The following is a 20,107-nucleotide window of genomic DNA, read 5'->3' as shown; positions in this document are numbered from 1 at the left end:
TTACCATTTGATTAGAACTTTTTCACTTTTTTTTTTATTTATGTATCTAGATTTTATACATGTATGTGTACATGTATAAAAGTATACAAACATATAGTATATGTGTATAATATACATCTATGTATATATTAACTACATAATCTTGAATATTATCGCACATATATAATCCCAGAAAAATATATATACACACATGTATATATTTTTGTACATGGCTGTGTAAGAGTTAAAAAAAAATTGTCTAGGTTTTTTTTTCAGTCTTATCAATCTCTGCGACACATTATTTTCGTATCATTAGAACGTTCGGATCACGCTCGACGATATCTTCAATTTGCGCGACAGACTGGCCCGTGCTGCAGCATATTTCGTCCATGTTGTACGCGCCTGTGAAATACTTGTAAACCGGATTGTTTTTTGCTTCTTCGCTGGAAACCGCCTCGGGATGAAGCACGGGATACTATAAGAGAAGATTAAATTAATATACCGCTACACAATGCACGGCGTACGACGCAACGCATAAGTCACCTACATTGTATATCCTCCTGATAAGCCCCTCGATCATACCAAATTGTACCAGCCTTCGCTCATTTATCCGTAGGTTTTGTGGATTAAGACGTTGACACAAGTCTTTCATAGTGACGCCGTAAGTCATACTTGTATACATTCGGTATATGTCCCTAAAATACGCCGGCTGTCTAGCTGCGAGGAGAAAAAATCCGTCTGTGAATCCTCATTTTGTTGTAAACTAATAACGTTCGGAAAAAAAACTCTTTACCTGATGTAGAAGCGTACGCTACACATCTCTCCACTAATTTAGCATCGTCCGGAAATTTTCTTAATTTCGTAGTCGCAGCATAGACGTTGCTATACAGAAATATTGGAATTAACGTTACGACCTCGTAATATCTGCAAAGACAGACACGTGCGCATTACAATACAATCGACCGTGAAAGCGCGGTTTCGCGAAGTGTCTCGTACACAAGATTCTGCACGCAGCTTTTAACCAAATTATTCTCCACGTCGGCCAGAGCAGCTATGCGCGCCACGTGATTAAAGCCGTCGATGTACGGTAATAATTGTTGCGTAGTCAAGTCCCACTGGTCGTTCTGAAATGACTCTTTGTCTTCCAAAAATATCGGCACCTGGTGATCGAGTACCGGCTTCGGCTCAGGCGCTAATCTCACAACTTTCAAGTGCGACGTCATTGTTCCCTCTGGCAAAAATATCAGGCGTAACGTAATCGCAATAGGACATTTTGAGTGCACACATATGCGAGACCCACCAGTCAATATACACATTTTGTGCAGATTCAAGTCCTGCATGGCTTGCGCGAGCATCTCGGCCAGTCTGCTCTTGTCGTCCGAGGCAGATAGAAAGCAATTTTCCAGCTCCAAAGCCATCTGACGACCACACGGAGGATCAGTACGCAAGTGCAACGTGCTGTGCGAAATATTAAAAGCGTAAAGAAAAGCCGATAGCAAGATTTACCAAGAAATCCGACATCTTCCTAACCACCGGCTCGTAGTGGACAGTGCGAGCGTCCGCGTCGCAGACGAAGCACAAGTTGAAGTAAAACGCATTCCTAGCGTATTTCTTATCGACGATCTTCACGGGGAAGCCCAGGATCTTGTACTCCTTCAACGTGCTGGGGAGAGAAGGTGATTCTACGATGAAACGTACGAGGCAACTTGCCCCGGTCGCGGACGCTAACGACTTACATTGTAATTGTACTTCTTTGTAACTGCGCCTTCGGTATGATGTAAACGCTGACATTGTCAAATATGTCCTTGGATATGTAATTGTCGGGCACCTGCGGAAGAAAACGTGATCGCACGGTGAAAATCAGCCGCGACCTGTCGCGACGCGCGGCCTAACCTGACATGTGATTTTCGGCCCCGCTATGTGGTGAAACTCGGCGAAGAATATGCATCGAATCGGATCCTCCTGTTCCTTGTCCCTGGCGCTCTCCAACGAGACGGATGCCATCGCGTGTCGCTTCGTCCCGTCGCCAGGACGTGAGATCTCGCTCGCGAAAGTCCCCGCCACGGAATCCGACGACCGACCGACGGTGCGGGCTGCTGCGGCGCTTCGACCTTTTGAACATTTTTGAACGTCGAGCGAGAGGGAAGTCGCGCTGCTGCCATCTAGCAAACCCGAGCACGTGTGTCAGCGAACTAAAGATCGAACGCGCACGGCACGCGGTGCGTAAACCTCGTCGGCACGCGGCGTGTTGTTGGAAAGATCTTCCGAGTGCACGCGGAGATCTTTCTTTTTAATTTAGCGACGCTACAAGATGAGCAAGAGGAATCTGGACGACGTGGCCGACGGCGCTCCGGCGGGCGCCGAGGCCAAGAGGGTTCTGTCCCGGTTCAAATCGGACACCGGCGAGGTTCTGCCCGGCGGCCTGCTGGACCTGCCGGTCGACGTGACGGTGGACAAGCTGCAGGCGATCTGCAACGCCCTGCTGCAGCAGGAGGAGCCGCTGCCCCTGGCGTTTTACGTCAACAACGTCGAGGTCACGGACACGTTGGAGAGATACGTCGGCGGGGACTTCAGCCTCAGCGAGGACGTCGTCGAGATTGTGTATCAGCCGCAGGCGGTGTTCAGAGTCAGGGCCGTCACGAGGTGCACCGGGTCCTTGGAAGGTCTCTCGGCGATTCCGCGTGCCATCCGGTGAAACGCGTGTGAACGTACGTTAAAGCACTCTCTGCCTCCGCAGGTCACAAGGAGGCCGTTATATCCGTCGCGTTTTCGCCGGACGGCAGGCACCTGGCCAGCGGCTCCGGCGACACCACCGTCAGACTGTGGGACATCTTCACGCAAACGCCGCATCACACGTGCGAGGGGCACAGGCACTGGGTCCTGTGCATTTCCTGGTCGCCCTGTGGCACCAGGCTGGCATCCGCGTGTAAAAACGGGCTGATTCACTTGTGGGACCCCGGCACCGGCAAACAAATAGGTAGAGATTTCATAAGTACACTCGCCGTCCGTCCTGTGCCCTCTGCCCGAGCAAGAATATATTCTTTCCACGTTTGTCGTCTAGGTAAAGCCATGACAGGACACAAAATGTGGGTGACGTCTCTGTGCTGGGAACCCTATCATAAGAATCCGGAGTGCCTGCACTTGGCGAGTTCGTCCAAGGACTGCGACGTGCGGATTTGGGACACGAAGAGAGCGCAGACCTGTCGAGTTCTGTCTGGCCACACGAAGAGTGTCACCTGCGTCAAGTGGGGCGGAGGCGGCCTCATTTATTCCGCCTCTCAGGACAGGACTATCAAAGTGTGGAGGGCGGAGGACGTACGTATGGCAGGCGGCTAGAATAAGCATTCAATTACACTGCCAACTGATTGTCAATTCCAGGGTGTACTGTGTAGAACCTTAGAGGGGCACGGCCATTGGGTCAACACTTTGGCCTTGAATGTCGATTACGTGCTTAGAGTCGGTCCTTTTCAACTAGGAGCGACCGCGAACCAAACGGACGGTCCATTGGAATACGCAAGGAAGCAGTACGAGTCTGTAGGTGAAGAGAGACTTGTGTCTGGATCTGACGACTTCACGTTGTACCTGTGGAAGCCAGAAAAAGAGAAGAAACCTATCGGTACATTGCACGGCTTTAAAATACAATCGGGCCAATCAAGCGAGAAACGTATATCGTGAAAGTGTTTTTCAGCAAGAATGACCGGCCACCAGCAACTCATCAACGACGTTAAATTCTCGCCGGACGGTCGTATGATTGCGTCAGCGTCCTTCGACAAGTCCATTAAACTGTGGGAATCCAATACCGGCGTGTACATCGCTTCGCTAAGAGGTCACGTTCAAGCGGTTTATTCCATTGCGTGGAGCGCCGACTCTCGCCTGCTGGTCAGCGGCAGCTCGGATTCAACTTTAAAAGGTACGTGCAGGCGTGGGAAAACTTATCTAGTTAGAATACTTGGAAGTAACATGATTCTTTTTACAGTTTGGAGCATGAAAACTAAAAACTTAAGCCAGGACTTACCGGGTCACGCTGATGAGGTTTACGCGGTTGACTGGTCACCCGATGGTCTACGAGTCGCTTCAGGTGGGAAAGACAAAGTTTTGCGACTGTGGCAAAATTGAATATACATAATATGCAAGTAAATAAATTTATAAGAAAGTTAAATGTGTTTTTGGCACTTATTTTTTTAATAAATTATTGTTATCTATTAGCTGACAATATTATTAAGCCTGGATTAAAAACTTGACGTAATTATTATATAAGGATTAGCACAGCCTTGCATAATATAAATTTTATAATTTAAACAATCGATTTTTTATATATTAACGTAATACTTCAGTAAATTGAATTAGTCTGAACTCTCTGTCTTAAAAAGGTATGATTCGACCTTAAAAAGAAGCGAGAAACGTAAACACAATATAACGTTAACAAAATTTATAATACAGTATTATATTAATATTATATTAAAGATAAGACGGTATTAAGTTCTAAAATGTGAACAAATATGTATATTGTATCCTGCATTTATTTTAGATTTATATAATCAATTACTCAAATCATTACACTTGATCTTTATTTATAAACAAGAACTTGAAATCTGCCTTCATAACTTTGAGTTCGATCAAACGTTCATGTATTAGGCGTTGCACTTTAATCGAAATTTTTGATTGTTCCCCGAGATTGCATTTCATGAATTCTTTTATCTGAAACAAATTTTTGCAGTTATTCTCTGCTAATAAATAATAATTTAGTCATACTTTTTATTTTAATGCTATAGTGAAGAGCCTATGTGGCACAAACAAAAGTAAATTTAATAATAAAATAATAAGAATAGAATGTACAAAGTAATAAAAGTAAGAATGATATTTGTAGAATCATGAAATTTACCTTATGAAGTAGTTCTTTAGAATACACATTGGAAATAAGATTTCTTAATATTATATTTGCAGTAATGAATCTGCAAAAAAGAAATAGCCTTAATACATACAATAAATTTCCTACATTTCATAACTACACATTTCACAATTACAAAACAATATATATTTAGGAAGAAAAATATGTCATTACTTTGATTCCATTTGCTCGAAGTTCTCTAATACATAATCAAGCACCAAGTTATTCGATGCGTGTCTGTTAAGGATACAAGTAAGAGCAAGATCACGATCTATATCTATCGTTATCAAATTCTTCGAAGCAATAATGTTTAAATAGTTAATAATGACATCAGGATCTTCAGAGCACGCTAAATATTCTAAAAATTTTCTGTCAGGTTTTTGCAAGTATAAATCCATTACTCTGTTCCAAGTAGTTATGTTAGCTGCCATCAAGCCAGAACAATATACCCATTTCTGCCACCACGGAGAAATTCTGTACAATACCCATTTAAAACAATTTAAAAATTAAGAAACCGCAGTATTATTTTTAATACTTTTAAAGATTTTTTCTATCCATAGTATTTTAACGTGTTAATTTTTAATAATCTTTTCTCAGTGCGTGTTTATATGTATGTAAAAGTTTGAATATGAAAGTTTTAACTAACAGCAATACATTTTGAAATAATTAATTATTAGACATTGCGCAAAATGTAAGGAAAATGACTAAAAAATAATTTTGATTATAATAATTACTTGCGATCAGGATTTGCAAGATACTCGTCCAATTTAACAGTGGCCATTCTTCTACATTTCGAATTGCCAACGATACATGCCCACTTTGTAGCATCCAGTCTTTTAAGTTTCATAAGATCATCTTCATCAAGTTTTTCTTCGTATCCTACGTTCTCGAGAAGTCCAGTAAAAATTTTCGCCATATGTAACTAGAAATCATGAAACAAGAAAATAAGTATACAATGTTTGAAGTTCATATGAAAACGAAAGCTTTCCGTCATTAAATTTTCTTCAAATTGAACTATAAATGAAAATCGCAAAAAGACATAAGGTTTTAGTTATATGTATTTTTCTTTATTACTTTATTTTTTCGCGAGATATTTTAATTTTCTATTTGTATAAATAATGCGGCAATCGTTGAAACCAATAATTTTATATAATCAAAATAGTATCTAATCAATATTTTTTTCTTAAGTAGGATATCTTTATAAAGTTTATTGTTATCTACCTTAAAAGCTTTACTCTCTGGAAATGAAAAGAACTGCGTCAATAATGATAAAATTCGAAACATTGGATACCACGCTATGTAATCTCTCTCTCGCGATAGATAGCTCGTAACATTAAAAAATGTGAATATGTCGAGTTGCTTTTCCGTCAGAAGGGCATATGCGTCATCAATGATTTGAGCACGATTAAGAACATGTATTTTCGTATATTCCTCACAGTTTAGATAATTTGTAATTTTTCGCCAATTCGTAGAATCATAATTAACACGATAGTATCCTGTCACATAATACGTTGCATAATCAATTTTATCAGTTATTTGAATCCACATGTACAAGGGATTTTTCTTCCTTTTACGTTCGAAACAAGAAAGATATATAACACATATTATGAAAAATGTACATTCTAAATGATAAGATTATTTTATACCGTTGAATTAAATATCTCGGAGAATTACGTAAACAAAAACTTACATATCAAAATTGTTGATTGTCTTTACAATATTTAAAATCTTTTAAATTCAATAATAATATTGCAAAATATTTTATATAATATTTTATCGAACCTTACCTTTTAAATTTGAGTTTAATAAAAAAAATACCAACGTAAAGATGCTAAATGACGTAAAATGTCAGTTATACAGAATAAAAAAATACGCTTATTATTAAGAACAAAATTTATCAGTCAATACCTACCAACTTGCTGTAAATTAACTACGATCCAATCGTTCGGGTGAACATGAAGACTTATATTTTGATCCAGCGGACTTAGCCAGTAATTGGGAAAGGTATTGGAAAAATCTGGATTTGTTTGCGTGGCAAAAGTCACCGGTATCCACCATTTGTGATCCTCAGTAACGTCATTCTCTTCATTCTTTTGCAAGTGAAACCGTTTTTGTGATATTATCGTCTCACCAGTTTCGTAATTTCGAGTTACAGTCACCAAAGGATATTGTTTGTAGTTTACCCAGCTGTCCATCACTTCTTTTATCTTAAAGTTTCTATGAAGAACGTTAGATTTGCTCAGGACAAGTTGCATGACGTTCCATAAATTGTCGAATGTGACTGGAGCAAACGTGCTAAATTTGTAAAACGATATTATTAACATTGCAATAGATTATAAATATGTATTAAGAAAATATAATTCACTCTCTTAATTCACGTCCGTGCAATGCATTATAATAATCTATACAAGTGATACTTTAGAATTTAATAATAAATGTTAAAAAACAAATAGTTAAATTTATAGAAAATATTTTTTATACACTACATACAAATGGATTTATAACTGAATAACTTATTATATAAATTATGATACATATACTATAATGTATTACTCACTGATAATGTAAATATGTGATAATACCCTCCCGAAATACTTCATCAGTCATTATATGTTGCAAGATGCGTAATACAATGGGTGCTACGGTGATTCATATATACAAAAGTTTAACTCTTTGAAATAAAGTTTAAAGTAAAATCGATACATAAACGCGTTGCGCATATAAATTTTGGTTACTGCTAGCTTTCTCTATCTCGTTTTGTCTCTTCCTTACATTCGGATATTTTCTACGTACAGCCATTTAATTGCATTTATCTAATCTTACCTTTCTTGTAAATAGCAGGGTTAAAATAATAATTGTACGGGTTGCGGACTGCTGATGATTTCGAACATGATTGACCCAACAGATTAACCGAATCTGTACGAAAAGATTCTTGCAAGTCTTTAACGACTAGAAAATCCATTTGGCGCCATTTTTCAAATATCTAAAAATAAATATAATTATTTATATTGAAGTTGTAAAAGAATTGTAATATATTGAAGGAGAATTGAATCTTGATACATCAAACCTTACAAAAGTTTGATAATATTAAATCATCATTTTGATTTTAATAAATTTGTTATTTATATTTTTTATACATTTTAATCTTTTGTATCATACTGTAAAGTGCTTCGTTTAATCGCGTGTGTGAAGTTGCGTTAACAATATGAAGTAACCTTGTCGAGGATATACGTGTGGAAAAACGACGCAAGTCCTTGACTTAGCCACATATTAGACCAACAAATAGGACTAATTGTAACGCCGAACCATTGATGTGCTACTTGAGTCGCTATTTTCTTGGCCACATCCATCATGCGAAACGTCGGATGCGTTTCCTTATTGTAAACAATGTCCTGCTCGCTGAAAGTGATATGTATAATCTGACAATGTGCTACCAAATGTTTCCATTATAAGCAGTCCAATGTATTCCAATATTAATTACATTAATTGTATTACTTCATTGTATACTAATGCTAATTTTTATTTATGTTTACATCATTCTATTATATACTATATTTATTACGGCATATTGAATATATGTATGTAAACTGTATAAATTATTACTTGTAAATGTTGACTCCCCAATACGCGGATTCTAGGAGCGCAAACTTCGGCACCGCGACGTGATCTATCTTCTTATGGAAGTGTCGCAAGTACTGCTTCAAATGCTGCGTGATATTTTGGGCGACACCGTGCGCAAATTTCAGGTGTGCTTTTAGATGCGGTCGGCACCACAAATTGACGGTTTCCTTTCTGTTAGAAATATGAACGAAATCGAGCACCACAACCACCACGGCGCAGGTGGACATCGAGGGAGATTCAGGGAAGTGCGTGCACATCATGTCACGTTCCTTAATGAAACTTACTCGCTCTGGCTTATCATACGACAGGGCTGTGTATCTCGAATTATGAATTACCGCAACGGTGAAGGTGGTGTTCGACTGCGATTGGTCCCAGCATGGAGAGTCCTCATATATAGCAACAGGCATGAACGGCATCCTGGCTATCAATCTACATTTTATAACAATATCTTACATGAACTTTCAGTCATTTGGTGGCGCACAAGCGTTAGTCCGTTCACTTTATATTGCGTTATGTAATAATTAATAACTTATTAGCGCGATATAACAATGCAGGTGTGCGTGATTTCTAGAATCTCGGGGTCAATTCTTGCAACATAGTGAAGACTGCTGTTTTGTTTAACAAGAGTATTGATTTTCAGAAGAAAAGATTGGAGGTTTGGCCCTCGCTGATTGCGGACGCGAGTCTGGGCAAGATTTCTATACGATAATTAATAAAGACCGCTTTCCCTCGCAAACAGTACTTTCGAACAGCAGTTTTCACTACGTGGCAACGCGCCACGTACCGGACAATATTATTGTATCTATAATATTTATCTAGTACTTGTATCTATAATATATCTACCTAGTACTCACACAATATTTTCTATACTTCTGTACGATTGTCTGTAAAAGTGAACCAATTCATATTCGTACAATTTAGGTGCGACACCAGTAAATTTTACGTGCAACTTGTAAGAACCGGGTTTCAGCTCCTCGCCGAACGTAATGGCTACGATGTGCTTCCCAGCGTCGTAAACGTGAGAAATCGGATAGTACGAGCGAGTTTTAGCCTTAATTTTAATCAGCTCTGTCTTCGTCTCGTCTATTACCGTTCCTAGCGAGTGCAAACCGATGCTTCGTGTCGCGCAACGTACGTAGAGGCTGATGCCGGAGCTGCCGTAAAAGTCGACATTGCGCTTCGCAGGATGTGGCACCCGCAGCTGTATGTCATAATGCGTCGGCAGCACGTTTCCCGGCGAAACGTGTGCGATTGTCGTGACCGAACGATTTCCTAAATTTTCACAAAGGGCCGCGGCTGTGGCGATTATCAGGCCGGCGTATAACAACAATTCCAGGCAATCTATGCCTATCTTCGTTCGTGATATCTGTTGAAAAATGTTATATAATATTATTCCTGAGTCTCCACAAGTTGTGCGAACGGCTCCTTTGTAACAATTAGCCGTAATGTATCATCGCCGCGAAGTTAAACCGATCGACGTCCCACGTGTATCAGGAATATGCGCGTTCGTTGTCATACCATTTTAAAGGTAGTCGTTGGAAGCCGCGGACGACGACGTTGGTATCCGATATAATACAGCAGCGTCACGTAAACACGGCCGCGTCTCTCCCCGGATTTTCACTGTAACAAATTCGCAAACAATGAGAACGCCCGTCTATACGTTAAATGCATATAATGTTAAATTATACGCCGTACAAGACTCCACAAAAGTTTCTGCAAAACCAGCCGCCGGGCCGCGAACATACGAGGCTGCCGAGGCTTGTACCCGAGAGCGGCTTCGCGAAGGAACTGGCCGGGAGAGGATTTGCCAATCGTGCAAACTGGCCGATGGACAAAGGTAAATGTAAATATCGCGCGCGCCGAGGTGTGTCGAAGCGTACCGTTTAAAGGACGCTCCAATCAGGTGATCCATCCCGGTTGTTGTCGCGCGAATCCCCGCTGGCCGATAGCACCCCGTGCGCGCGTACTGCGCACGCGACTGCGCACACCGGAGGCACCGCGAGCCGCGAGAGCCCAGAGGCGAGCCAGCCGAGCCAGCCAGAGCCGACGTCCAGAGGAACCTGGGGCTCCGGACGCCCGGACTGGCGGCCGAAAATGACGTCTGACAAGTGACGGCTCTAACCTCCCGCGTTTTGTATATTTACACTGCATTTTTATCGCGGCGCCGACCGAGTAGGCGACCATGGTAAGGATTACACGGGCGATCTTCTACCCGCGGCAGGGAGAGAGAAAGAGAGAAAACGGCACGCCTGCGTCCCGTTTTATCGGGGCCGCACGGCGCGCGGCGCCGCGATAAAGATTTACGTGAAGCGTCGCGCTTCCAGGACGACGATGCGGTCGCGCTGCAGAATCTGGAGCAGCTGATGACGGAGTTCTTCTGCCCGGAGACGACCAACGAGCGGAAGCGCACGATCGAGCGCAGCTTCCAGGAGTTCGCCGGGCAGATCGATTCCTGGAAGCCCTGCCTGCACTTCCTGTCCTCCACGAGCAACCACTACGTCAGCATGTTCGCCCTGTCCACCCTGGAGGTAAACGCGCGGACCGACTCGGCACGTAAGTTTCCCCTCTTCGGGCGGCGCGCCTCAGTTCTGATTTTGTCCCGCTAGACGACCATCAGCAGGCGGTGGCCCATCCTCCCGTGGGAGGACAGGGCTCTCACGAGGTCCACCTTGTACACACTGTCGCTGGAGAGGGACGTCGCGTCCTTTGTCAGGAACAAAGTGGTGAAACTGGTGGTGGACATAGCGAGACACGACTGGCCGCACTTCTATCCGGACTTTTACTCCAACATCTTGCAGGTTCGCGAACCGAGAATGTTCTCCCGCACGTCGGGCGCGCGCGTGTGAATTGTAACATGGATTATACGCGGTTTCACTGTACAATACTCTCTGGTTTCTGCGAAACAGCTGTTGGACCACAAGCACACGAGACTGCTGGGACTTGTATACTTGAGAACAGCCTCGGAGGAGCTGGCCACGCCGCGAGAGGATCTGCCGATGCTCAGGAAAAACGAGCTGTTCAAGCTGCTGAGCGCCCAAGTGCCTCGGACTCTGAATACGCTTGCAGGTACGTATTTTGGTTGTTAAACTTGCGCCTTGCGAGTAATCGTGCGATCCACTCTGTTGCCCCCGAAAGTGCTTCTGAAAGAAACCACGAAATTGCAAAGCCGCTCTGGGACCGTGACGCCACCTCCGTCGCCCACCAGTGGACAGAGTCTCGCACCCGCGCGAGCAGTACTGGACGTCGAGGGACTGGCGACGGGCACTAGTGAAGTTTGCACAGCTACTCTCGACGTTCTGGCGCACCTGTTCAGCTGGATAGACGTGTCGAGCAACATCTCGACTAACTTGTTAGATGCCATTTTCTCATGTGCCAAATATCACGACGCGATGGTAGGGCTTCGCTCTTGGCGGCGGAACGCGCGGTAGCGGATGAGACCGAGTGTACATATTTGTTTCCGCAGAATGGCAAGCAGATCGAGACGGCCGTTCAAGCACTGACCACGATCAACGAGCTTTTGTACAGACCGCTCTGCTCGCCCGACGCGACCGACACGTTGTTGCTGGAGATATTTCAGAATGGCGTTGGCTTATTTCAGCTGGTGGAGCGTCTGGACTCGGTGGAGGAGAGGTACGAGTCGTTTTTTGTCAAGAAATTTGTAACGCTTTCCCATCTCGCCAGGTAAAATGCGTTCTTTCAGCTATATGGAAAAAATGACGGAGTTCCTGCAATTGTTTATAACGAATCACATGAAAAGGATGGAGTCGAGCTCAAAGTTTCCAGTGAATACGTTACTGGAAGTGCTGTGCCATCATACATTCCAGCAAGCTTCTACTGTGAACGGATATCTGCGTTGTCTGGACGTTTGGACCACTCTTCTGGAGAGCACCCAGTCGCGATACTCCGACGTCGCCCTGGCCCTCGCCGAACGGATCTTACAAAAGATGAGTTTCAAACTGAACGCTCGGGTATTGAGAGACCTCGACACGGAGAGTTTGGACGAGAATGTAAGCTTACTCGTGAGCTCTTGTTAATATCAAGGTCTTACCTAAGATCAGTAGTCACCATATGCAATAATATCGCGTAAATCTCTCTTTTCAGGAAGAAACGGAGTGGCAGCATTTTTTAAGATGCAACATAGAATGTTTGGCAAAGATCGCTGACATTTCGCCCATCCCGATATTTACGCTACTGGTAATTTCTAATTGGCAGAATCGTCCTAACGTCATCACGAGAATTCGTTCGCGATGTTGGATTGTAATTTTTTTTTCCAGTACCGTTCGTGGAGGGAAGGATTAATAATTTTTGGCGAATTAGGCGCGGCAGTCGCCAATGGGCGTGTTATTTTGTTAAACGATGCAGAGGCATCGAATGTGCATGCACATCTGAGAGATCTAGCATCGACTACGCAAGCTTTAACCAGGCTATATTCCCTCTTCATCGGTAAGCAATCGAGCGATTTTATCAGTTTTCGATTGCGCAGAAGGTATCATTATCTGTGTCAATAGGTGATCAAACAAACGTTGACCAGGGCGTAGCCGAAGAAGTTGTGTCGCAGACTCTGGAGGCGTGTATGTTTGCGAGAGATAATCAGCTGTACAAAGCAGCGATTCAACCAGCCGCTATCGTGATAGATCTCATAGAAGTGTAAGTCCCTGGCCGTTATGTACCATGTGTTTAAGCATGTAAAAGCGATCAATGATATGCCGCGACATGTAGGTTCTTGTTATATATTGATTTGCGCTATTAGACATTCACAGCTTTTGGCTTCTCTTCAAGCGTGGTGTCATTGGATAGCCAGAAGACCGGAGAAGATTAAGGAGACACTCTGTCAGCGTTGCATCGACTCGTGTATTTGGGCAACGACGTACACCGCGTCCTGCGATCATCCGCCTCCTTCGAATCTCATCCACTCTGCCATTCATCTTTTCCAAAGTATCGCCGCCATTTTAAAGCCTATCTTGTGGGACCAACCGACCTTCAGGAATCTAATTTCCATGGGCACGTATCCGTATTTGAAATCGGACACGATTAAAGTTCTACGTAGGGCATTGATAAACGGGATTATATTACCACCTGGTGACGCAGCGACGAGGCAAAGGTTGTTGGGTAAGCCATTACTTCGTAAACCTCTACAGTTGTCTAGTTAGTTACTCTATTCTTGAACGAGAATACGTGTACATAAAAATTAAAAACGTTTTATGCCTAGGTACTATGATATTAGCTCTGTCAGCGCCTCTGGGTGTGCAAGGACAACCAGTGCCTTCAGAGTCGACAATTTCGATTACGATAATGCCACTGACTCAGTTGCTGGAAGATTGCGCGTCATCATCGACGACTATAAAGAAGATGTTGCATTCGTGTCTAGAGTCGATCATAAACAGGACGTTAGAATTATTGTCTTGTGTGATAAGGTGCCAGAGTATATGCGAATTGTTACTTAGCTTTCTACATTCTGCATTTTCAGTATTACAACAACAGCTAGGTCCTGAATTTATGCAAAACGCAGTTCAAGGCATGCTGCAACTTTATACCAGGTTTGTACAAAGTATTATGATGCGATATGGCAGAGCCATTTAATTCCCAAGATGTAATATTAGTCTCTAAGTTTGCAAAACTACGTTCCATATTTTCTTTGTTTTACCGAATAATATTTTTTGTGGATTTGCACTTGTTCAATTTTTCTGGAGAGTGAAAATAAAAATTTTCGTTAGCAAAATAACTAAAAAATTTGTATAAATGTTGCTTTTAAAAATGACAAAAATCATTGTGTTTTAAAGATTAAAATCTTACGGTATTAAAATGTCAATTCTTTTACAGGGAAAATATTTCTGCTGGTCCGGCGTTGGATCAGTTGCTGGAAATTTTGATACTTGTTGTATCAGCACCCAGTAGTGCATTCAAAGCATTTGTTCCCTCGGTAACGAATCTGTGTTTGGGCCAGGTATGGCCTGCCATCGGAAGCAACCTAAGCGCTCACCCGGACACGACGTTAGTTTTACTGAAGCTCTTTCACAGGTATTCACAGTAATATATCGGTAGCGCACACGTTTTTATACAAGCATTATAATCTTCGCATTACTTTTTAGTATTCTTATGCATCGGTGGCAGTATTTCTACAATACATCGATATTGCGGACTCTTGGACATCCCGAAGAAGACGAACCTGTCGAGCACAAAGAAGAATTGGTGGCAATCTTGGAGGCTTTTGGCCAAGCTCTACTTCAATCAGACGTCAATATATTCCGACAGAGCTTGCAGAGCCTCGAACAATTAAATATCAGATGGCGACTTTATCAGCGAGCCGTATTCAAGGTTTATCTTCTTGAGAGATTTCTAATGGCGCTGTTCACAGTTTTATTTCAACAGTGAGTAACGGTATTACTTTTATCGATACCGTAATATTATGTCAATAATAATGTGTTCACTTTGTCTCATTTAATTTATACAGATCCCACAACTTGTTGGCAGACGAGATAGCTGCGGCTGTTTATAGTTTAGCATCTGTTAACATAGAGTGGTTTTTTGGCCACTTTTTGCCAACATTCTTGGCAACTTGTGAGGGCGTGGACGATATGCAGAGAGCGACCTTGCTAGAAAACTTTGATAAATCCACGGTATGTTGCCCTAGGCAGTCCAATCGACATAAAACGCATCCATAGTACACGGTGGAATCGTAAAAATAATTTATGACATCATTTTTAGGATCAGCCAACTTTGACCAGATCAGTGCTCCAACTCATTTCAGATTTAAGATGTTACCAGCTGTGTAGACCGGGTTGACGCACGTGTTGTCACTTGACAGGGGATTCACGACGAAATTATTCCATAAGACGTCTACAGTGGCATTTAAATGAAATTAACATTTCCATCGAATCTCTCATACGAGTGCCTCTAAATACAAATACAAGAGACATTAACCGTAACGAAAAAAGACAAACCTTTTGTAAACATTTACCATTCTGTGTATACCACTGCCGCACCATCCTCTTGTGATGTTGTAAATGTTATTATTGCGAATAAAACGCGTCTTTTTATATATCTATAACCGCGTACGTTTTTATCGATAGAGAGCTCTGAGTTCTACAAAAGCATTAGTCTCCAGTAAAACGGACGAAAGTAGTAACGGCTAGAAAAAGATAATCTTATTACAAAGATTCAAGCAGGTTCCTAATAGTGCACGATTTCTTATTTGTCATTAGTGTCGTGTTCAGATACGGTACAAATTGTAGGATATCTTTGTATCCTTATCGCCTTTCTCCTCTCCCACTTTTTCTCCCGACAAACAGTGTCAGTCTGATAACCCGAGCTATTTATTAAGTTTGCGCTCGGCGGCTCGGTTAGTCAATAACAGGCGGTTGATAATGTCACGTTTATTGTTGAAGAAAAGTGGTTACTACATTTCCCAATTTCAAATGTCGAGGCACTTGGTGACCGATCCAAAATATGGCTTTTTAAAGCAATTGGGCATCAATGTCGAAAATCCCGGCCTCTACGACGGCAGGTGGGGTGGATCTGGCAAGGTAACGCCAATCTCAAAGTCTTATCAAAGTAGATAATGAGCTGGTACACATTATGAAAGCAGGCATCTTCCATAATGTCTTAAGCAAATCACGTTATAACACAGTAAAACTATATTAATCGTATGTTTCGTGTTAAACACAGTTGGTAGAATCGATATCGCCGGCGACCGGCAAAGTGATAGCGAAAGTCCGCGAGTCCACGCCGCAGGAGGCTAGCAATGCTGTAACAGAGGCACGCAAAGCGTGGCCGCAATGGGCATCTATCCCGATGCCGGTCAGGGGGGACATCGTGCGGCAAATCGGGGACGAGCTCAGGAGAAATTTGGAGCCGTTGGGACGCCTGGTGTCCTTGGAAATGGGTAACTTGTCATCACCTCTGTGAGCGTTAAGATCATCGCTGTGAAAGCTTACTATTGCAGCATATCGGAATGACTACGGTACGTACGTCCGTCATATATAATTAACGCAGAGTGCATCGTGCCGTAGGAAAGATATTACCGGAGGGCATAGGCGAGGTTCAGGAATTCATCGATATATGCGACTACGCGGTCGGGCTGTCGCGGACGTTACCCGGCAGCCTATTCCCGTCGGAGAGAAAGAACCACGCGCTGCTGGAGAAGTGGAATCCCCTGGGTGTAGTCGGCGTCATCTCCGCGTTCAATTTTCCCATAGCGGTGAATATAATTCCTGGAGACTTTCGTGATCGCCCCGCTTTTACAGCTCAATTTACTGATTCGTCTTGTCAGGTATACGGATGGAACAGCGCTATCGCTATGGTCTGCGGTAACACCGTCGTCTGGAAGGAGGCATCGAGCACACCCTTGATAGCCATCGCAACCACCAAGATAATCGCGAGTGTCTTGGAGCGCAACGGTATCCCGGGTTCCGTCGCATCCTTGATCACGGGTGGACCGGACGTCGGAGAGACTCTGGTGAACGACAAGCGGTCAGTTCTGATCTAAATTTACCGCGTTTGTTGTGCCGCACGTCGTATTTAACAGGTCGGTAACGATTGTCGCTAGGGTACCTCTAATTTCGTTCACCGGAAGCACGAACGTGGGGAGACAAGTAGCCCTCAAGATTCAGCAAAGATTTGGAAGATCGCTGCTGGAGCTTGGTGGTAACAACGCACTTATCGGTACGTCCTTAAAAGTAGCGTAGATGACACATTTGTAACTGTTTCTCTTTTGTCGATAGTCGCACAGGACGCCGATTTGGAAATGGCAGTGAGAGCGGCGGTCTTCTCGTGCGTCGGAACGGCTGGACAAAGATGTACCACTACCAGGAGATTAATATTGCACAAGAAGATAAAGGACGAATTTCTAGGTAAATATAAATGGAAGAACGCGCTTAGTCGTCGCTTGTTACGTACAAATTTTTAGGGAGATTGAAGACGGCGTACAAGAGCATATTGGAGCGAGTCGGAGACCCGTTGGAAGACAATGTGCTGTATGGACCGTTGCACAATCAATCAGCAGTTGACGCGTACAAGGTGTGTGCGTTGATACAAAAATTATCTTCCGAGCAAGGTGTATCGAGCGAAAATTCACATCCGCTTCTCTCAACACGTATGAGTGAAGGAACTCTTCGATTAATCCGACACTTCGCCGCAGGTGGCGATTCAGAAAGCCGTGGAAGCCGGCGGCACAATAGAATTCGGTGGAAAGCAAATACAGCGAGCCGGTTTTTACGTCGAGCCAACGATCATCTCGGGTTTACGAGCTAGCGCCGAGGTGGTGCAACAGGAAACCTTCGCTCCGATCGTGTACATCCTGGAGGCAAACTCCCTGGAGGAGGCTATCGATCTTAACAACAGCGTGGAGCAGGGACTAAGCAGTAGTCTCTTTACTAAAAGTATTGGAAATGTATTTCACGTAAGTGTCTATGGCAGCCAGTACGTTGTCATATTGCGTATAAGCGAATTTACAAGCGCACAATCGCGTACACTCGGGTTAACTAAATCGAATTCCACTTTCTCACGCAGTGGATCGGCCCTCACGGGTCCGACTGCGGTATAGTCAACGTCAACATCGGCACCAGTGGCGCCGAGATAGGCGGCGCGTTTGGCGGCGAGAAGGCCACGGGCGGAGGCCGCGAGAGCGGAAGCGACGCATGGAAGCATTACATGCGGCGCGCCACCATCACCATCAATTACGGAAACGAGCTACCTCTGGCACAGGGCATCAAGTTCGAATAAATGTTCAACGGGCGTGCTTCTCGACAGTGCATCAGCGCTTTAATTCAAATCGTATAAAATCCACTTGAATGTCGACGGACGCTCTCTTGTGGAATCTGTAAGCTTTCGGCAGGTCGTATCTGAGCTCGGCTATCACCGTCCCTTGCGCGCCGAGCTGCGCCGCCCTCGATAGAACGTAATCCCGCGTGCTGCTCTTGTGCAGCGAGTAAACCGCGTTGGACGAAAGCTTGATTGCAGTTTCCAGAAATCTCATGTCGATGCCGGCGTTGTTCTTGGTGCCGAAAGGTGGATTCATTATAACAGTATCGAAGTACTTATCAAACCTTCCTGTAACGTGAAATACGCCACGTATTTGTATCTGTAATAAATAGCATGAGATATTTGTACACGGACGGATAATACCTGGTAAATATCGCAGTACGTCGCACTGCACAACTTCGACAAAGAGCTCTATATCGCTGCAATTTCTGTACTGTATGTCGATTGCGTCGGGGTCTATCTCGAACCCAACCACGTATTCGGCACCGAGCATCTTGGCACCCAACGACAACGTGCCACATCCGGAGCCTAGATCCGCTACGCTTTTACCTTTTAAAACAGAGAACTTATTGTCAACCCAACTGGCAACTTTTATTAGATTCGTTACAATGTTTCGACCTTACTTCAGGTCCTTTTCAAGTAACAAATAAGAAAACAAGGAAAAATACATAGACTAATAAGTCATTGTCATCCGTGAGATAGTGAAAAGATAAAAATAAGCGCAGATCCGAACGTTACTGAAGTTCGATTTGAACTGACTTTTACCTTTTAAGTCATCAAATTGTGACTGTGCGGTGTACAACAAATGCGAGGCGATATGCGCACTGGTGGCATACTGCTCAAGCGAGACCTTCGGCTTTTCGAACACATCCAGTTGCTGCAGATACGCCTCCAATTGGCTAAGTCGGAGCCCAGTCATTATATGCCTATTATCTCTATAAAATCTTGTTACAACAGATGTTTATTGTAAAACGACTATTCAGTTCCTTGACGAATAAGTGTCTCGTGAACGTCACCGGCATATAGTCTTTAGTAACATTTAATTGTTTGCACACGCCTGTACGTTTGGGAGAGGTGGGCTCATTTATTGTCAAATCGAGGGAGAACCGGTAATATCAGATTACCAAAGGAAGAGTCTTGCGTAACGAAGTAACCGAACGAAGCCGCGTGCGCATTATGCAGTGCCGCTCTTTGGGACGCACTCATCGCTACGCCATCATTTGATTGCGTTGCGGCCTGTTGTGAAGGATATGTATCAATATAACAGAGTAATAGAAAAGAATATTCCCTTGGTTATCATCCGCGCAAAGTACACTCACTATATTTGACGCAGAGCCGGTCGACGAGACACCCAACGATGTGTTTAAGGACGGCGCGACTCCTTGCTTCAGAAGCATCTGCTTCTTCAGCTGCAGCTCCTCCAAGATCTTTCTGTTCTGCAATTCTACAAGAGAGGTGGAATATTCAAAATTCGAAAAATGTGCGAAGGAGACATTACGCTCTCATTAGAATTACCTCTTGAGTTCGATTGTGAAAAAGCCATCAAATTCACACAAATAATTCAAAAATATGCAAATCGACAGCGCGACGTGCGTGTACAGGTTATGTTGTTATTTATCAAACTTAACCTTCCTGAGTAACGTAAGCATAGATCCTGGCCATAGACCTATCACCAAGAAGACTGGAGACCATGATGATATTATTCTGTTAATAGCTCCTGACTCCAGAGGGAGCCAACACGGCCATAGACCATGATGTAATAAGAAAGGTGAACCATTGCGCATAATGGCGGCTGGTACTACGGAGCAGCCAATAAAATTTTTCCTACAAATGTTGCGCGAGATTCAAACACAGTACTAA

General features: G+C 43.4%; 7 protein-coding genes across 12 annotated transcripts; 3 read left to right on the top strand and 4 right to left on the bottom strand.

Annotated features, from left to right (window-relative positions):
• Positions 1 to 16: 16 nt before the first annotated feature.
• Positions 17 to 2,062, bottom strand: LOC105566556 (nitrogen permease regulator 2-like protein). Of its 2 annotated transcripts, none has more exons than XM_012020640.1 (8): positions 1,873 to 2,062; positions 1,716 to 1,807; positions 1,486 to 1,642; positions 1,280 to 1,397; positions 976 to 1,210; positions 773 to 903; positions 527 to 696; positions 17 to 454 (listed from the first exon to the last, which is right to left on the bottom strand). In XM_012020640.1, exons 1-8 carry the CDS (start codon positions 1,981 to 1,983, stop codon positions 278 to 280), a joined length of 1,191 nt encoding a protein of 396 aa, XP_011876030.1. In that variant the 5' UTR covers positions 1,984 to 2,062; the 3' UTR covers positions 17 to 277. The 2 variants fall into 2 exon arrangements, with proteins under 2 accessions (XP_011876030.1, XP_011876032.1); XM_012020642.1 differs by having other exon boundaries at positions 773 to 861.
• A 117-nt stretch (positions 2,063 to 2,179) lies between these two features.
• On the top strand, positions 2,180 to 4,138 carry LOC105566551 (notchless protein homolog 1). Its single transcript, XM_012020633.1, has 6 exons — positions 2,180 to 2,642; positions 2,717 to 2,956; positions 3,041 to 3,294; positions 3,358 to 3,595; positions 3,668 to 3,889; positions 3,956 to 4,138. Exons 1-6 carry the CDS (start codon positions 2,291 to 2,293, stop codon positions 4,093 to 4,095), a joined length of 1,446 nt encoding a protein of 481 aa, XP_011876023.1. The 5' UTR covers positions 2,180 to 2,290; the 3' UTR covers positions 4,096 to 4,138.
• A 72-nt stretch (positions 4,139 to 4,210) lies between these two features.
• Positions 4,211 to 10,393, bottom strand: LOC105566552 (aminopeptidase N-like). 5 transcript variants are annotated; one of them, XM_012020634.1, is made up of 13 exons: positions 10,184 to 10,393; positions 10,007 to 10,108; positions 9,343 to 9,854; positions 8,471 to 8,917; positions 8,083 to 8,266; positions 7,691 to 7,850; positions 7,425 to 7,506; positions 6,780 to 7,162; positions 6,089 to 6,363; positions 5,602 to 5,789; positions 5,042 to 5,341; positions 4,862 to 4,931; positions 4,211 to 4,677 (listed from the first exon to the last, which is right to left on the bottom strand). In XM_012020634.1, exons 2-13 carry the CDS (start codon positions 10,007 to 10,009, stop codon positions 4,534 to 4,536), a joined length of 2,748 nt encoding a protein of 915 aa, XP_011876024.1. In that variant the 5' UTR covers positions 10,010 to 10,108; positions 10,184 to 10,393; the 3' UTR covers positions 4,211 to 4,533. The 5 variants fall into 5 exon arrangements, with proteins under 5 accessions (XP_011876024.1, XP_011876025.1, XP_011876026.1 ...); XM_012020635.1 differs by having other exon boundaries at positions 6,089 to 6,105; XM_012020636.1 differs by lacking the exon at positions 5,042 to 5,341.
• A 122-nt stretch (positions 10,394 to 10,515) lies between these two features.
• LOC105566555 (exportin-6-B) lies at positions 10,516 to 15,533 on the top strand. Its single transcript, XM_012020639.1, has 16 exons — positions 10,516 to 10,673; positions 10,813 to 11,016; positions 11,095 to 11,286; positions 11,395 to 11,554; positions 11,624 to 11,880; positions 11,952 to 12,118; positions 12,189 to 12,495; positions 12,590 to 12,682; positions 12,763 to 12,931; positions 12,997 to 13,135; positions 13,239 to 13,597; positions 13,698 to 14,025; positions 14,309 to 14,506; positions 14,578 to 14,856; positions 14,940 to 15,105; positions 15,194 to 15,533. Exons 1-16 carry the CDS (start codon positions 10,671 to 10,673, stop codon positions 15,269 to 15,271), a joined length of 3,099 nt encoding a protein of 1,032 aa, XP_011876029.1. The 5' UTR covers positions 10,516 to 10,670; the 3' UTR covers positions 15,272 to 15,533.
• A 275-nt stretch (positions 15,534 to 15,808) lies between these two features.
• Positions 15,809 to 18,228, top strand: LOC105566549 (putative aldehyde dehydrogenase family 7 member A1 homolog). The gene is made up of 9 exons (XM_012020631.1): positions 15,809 to 16,011; positions 16,154 to 16,370; positions 16,498 to 16,685; positions 16,758 to 16,957; positions 17,034 to 17,149; positions 17,209 to 17,337; positions 17,394 to 17,503; positions 17,625 to 17,885; positions 17,996 to 18,228. Exons 1-9 carry the CDS (start codon positions 15,853 to 15,855, stop codon positions 18,206 to 18,208), a joined length of 1,593 nt encoding a protein of 530 aa, XP_011876021.1. The 5' UTR covers positions 15,809 to 15,852; the 3' UTR covers positions 18,209 to 18,228.
• A 2-nt stretch (positions 18,229 to 18,230) lies between these two features.
• On the bottom strand, positions 18,231 to 19,313 carry LOC105566550 (methyltransferase-like protein 5). The gene is made up of 3 exons (XM_012020632.1): positions 19,013 to 19,313; positions 18,611 to 18,796; positions 18,231 to 18,535 (listed from the first exon to the last, which is right to left on the bottom strand). Exons 1-3 carry the CDS (start codon positions 19,164 to 19,166, stop codon positions 18,240 to 18,242), a joined length of 636 nt encoding a protein of 211 aa, XP_011876022.1. The 5' UTR covers positions 19,167 to 19,313; the 3' UTR covers positions 18,231 to 18,239.
• Positions 19,314 to 19,316: 3 nt separating this feature from the next.
• Positions 19,317 to 20,072, bottom strand: LOC105566548 (SOSS complex subunit C homolog). Its single transcript, XM_012020630.1, has 3 exons — positions 19,763 to 20,072; positions 19,567 to 19,691; positions 19,317 to 19,483 (listed from the first exon to the last, which is right to left on the bottom strand). The coding sequence occupies exons 1-3, from the start codon at positions 19,788 to 19,790 to the stop codon at positions 19,328 to 19,330; spliced, it is 309 nt and encodes a 102-aa protein (XP_011876020.1). The 5' UTR covers positions 19,791 to 20,072; the 3' UTR covers positions 19,317 to 19,327.
• Positions 20,073 to 20,107: the final 35 nt, after the last annotated feature.

Source organism: Vollenhovia emeryi, unplaced genomic scaffold (genome assembly GCF_000949405.1).
Source record: "Vollenhovia emeryi isolate VEMERY1.0 unplaced genomic scaffold, V.emery_V1.0 DF939144.1, whole genome shotgun sequence".
Classification (NCBI taxonomy): Eukaryota; Metazoa; Arthropoda; class Insecta; order Hymenoptera; family Formicidae; genus Vollenhovia; species Vollenhovia emeryi.
This window is presented reverse-complemented; position numbering and strand designations above follow the sequence as displayed.

Bases quoted from the DNA above. Each gene is read 5' to 3' on its own strand.
- LOC105566556 (XM_012020640.1), bottom strand. From the start codon at position 1,983: ATGGCATCCGTCTCGTTGGAGAGCGCCAGGGACAAGGAACAGGAGGAT. The intron at 1,643-1,715 runs GTAAGTCGTTAG...TTCTCTCCCCAG, and splicing joins CAAAGAAGTACAATTACAAT to CACGTTGAAGGAGTACAAGA. The intron at 904-975 runs GTACGAGACACT...CTGTCTTTGCAG, and splicing joins AGCTGCGTGCAGAATCTTGT to ATATTACGAGGTCGTAACGT.
- LOC105566551 (XM_012020633.1), top strand. From the start codon at position 2,291: ATGAGCAAGAGGAATCTGGACGACGTGGCCGACGGCGCTCCGGCGGGC. The intron at 2,643-2,716 runs GTCTCTCGGCGA...CTGCCTCCGCAG, and splicing joins GTGCACCGGGTCCTTGGAAG to GTCACAAGGAGGCCGTTATA. The intron at 3,890-3,955 runs GTACGTGCAGGC...TTCTTTTTACAG, and splicing joins CTCGGATTCAACTTTAAAAG to TTTGGAGCATGAAAACTAAA.
- LOC105566552 (XM_012020634.1), bottom strand. The intron at 5,342-5,601 runs GTAATTATTATA...GGTATTGTACAG, and splicing joins CTTGCAAATCCTGATCGCAA to AATTTCTCCGTGGTGGCAGA. The intron at 4,678-4,861 runs GTAAATTTCATG...AATTTGTTTCAG, and splicing joins CTAAAGAACTACTTCATAAG to ATAAAAGAATTCATGAAATG.
- LOC105566555 (XM_012020639.1), top strand. The intron at 11,017-11,094 runs GTAAACGCGCGG...TTGTCCCGCTAG, and splicing joins TCGCCCTGTCCACCCTGGAG to ACGACCATCAGCAGGCGGTG. The intron at 11,881-11,951 runs GTAGGGCTTCGC...TTGTTTCCGCAG, and splicing joins CCAAATATCACGACGCGATG to AATGGCAAGCAGATCGAGAC.
- LOC105566549 (XM_012020631.1), top strand. From the start codon at position 15,853: ATGTCACGTTTATTGTTGAAGAAAAGTGGTTACTACATTTCCCAATTT. The intron at 16,371-16,497 runs GTAACTTGTCAT...ATCGTGCCGTAG, and splicing joins CCTGGTGTCCTTGGAAATGG to GAAAGATATTACCGGAGGGC. The intron at 16,686-16,757 runs GTGAATATAATT...TCGTCTTGTCAG, and splicing joins CGTTCAATTTTCCCATAGCG to GTATACGGATGGAACAGCGC.
- LOC105566550 (XM_012020632.1), bottom strand. From the start codon at position 19,166: ATGACTGGGCTCCGACTTAGCCAATTGGAGGCGTATCTGCAGCAACTG. The intron at 18,797-19,012 runs GTAAAAGTCAGT...CTGTTTTAAAAG, and splicing joins ACAATTTGATGACTTAAAAG to GTAAAAGCGTAGCGGATCTA. The intron at 18,536-18,610 runs GTATTATCCGTC...TTCACGTTACAG, and splicing joins CGTACTGCGATATTTACCAG to GAAGGTTTGATAAGTACTTC.
- LOC105566548 (XM_012020630.1), bottom strand. From the start codon at position 19,790: ATGGCTTTTTCACAATCGAACTCAAGAG. The intron at 19,692-19,762 runs GTAATTCTAATG...CCTCTCTTGTAG, and splicing joins TTCACAATCGAACTCAAGAG to AATTGCAGAACAGAAAGATC. The intron at 19,484-19,566 runs GTGAGTGTACTT...CCTTCACAACAG, and splicing joins CCGGCTCTGCGTCAAATATA to GCCGCAACGCAATCAAATGA.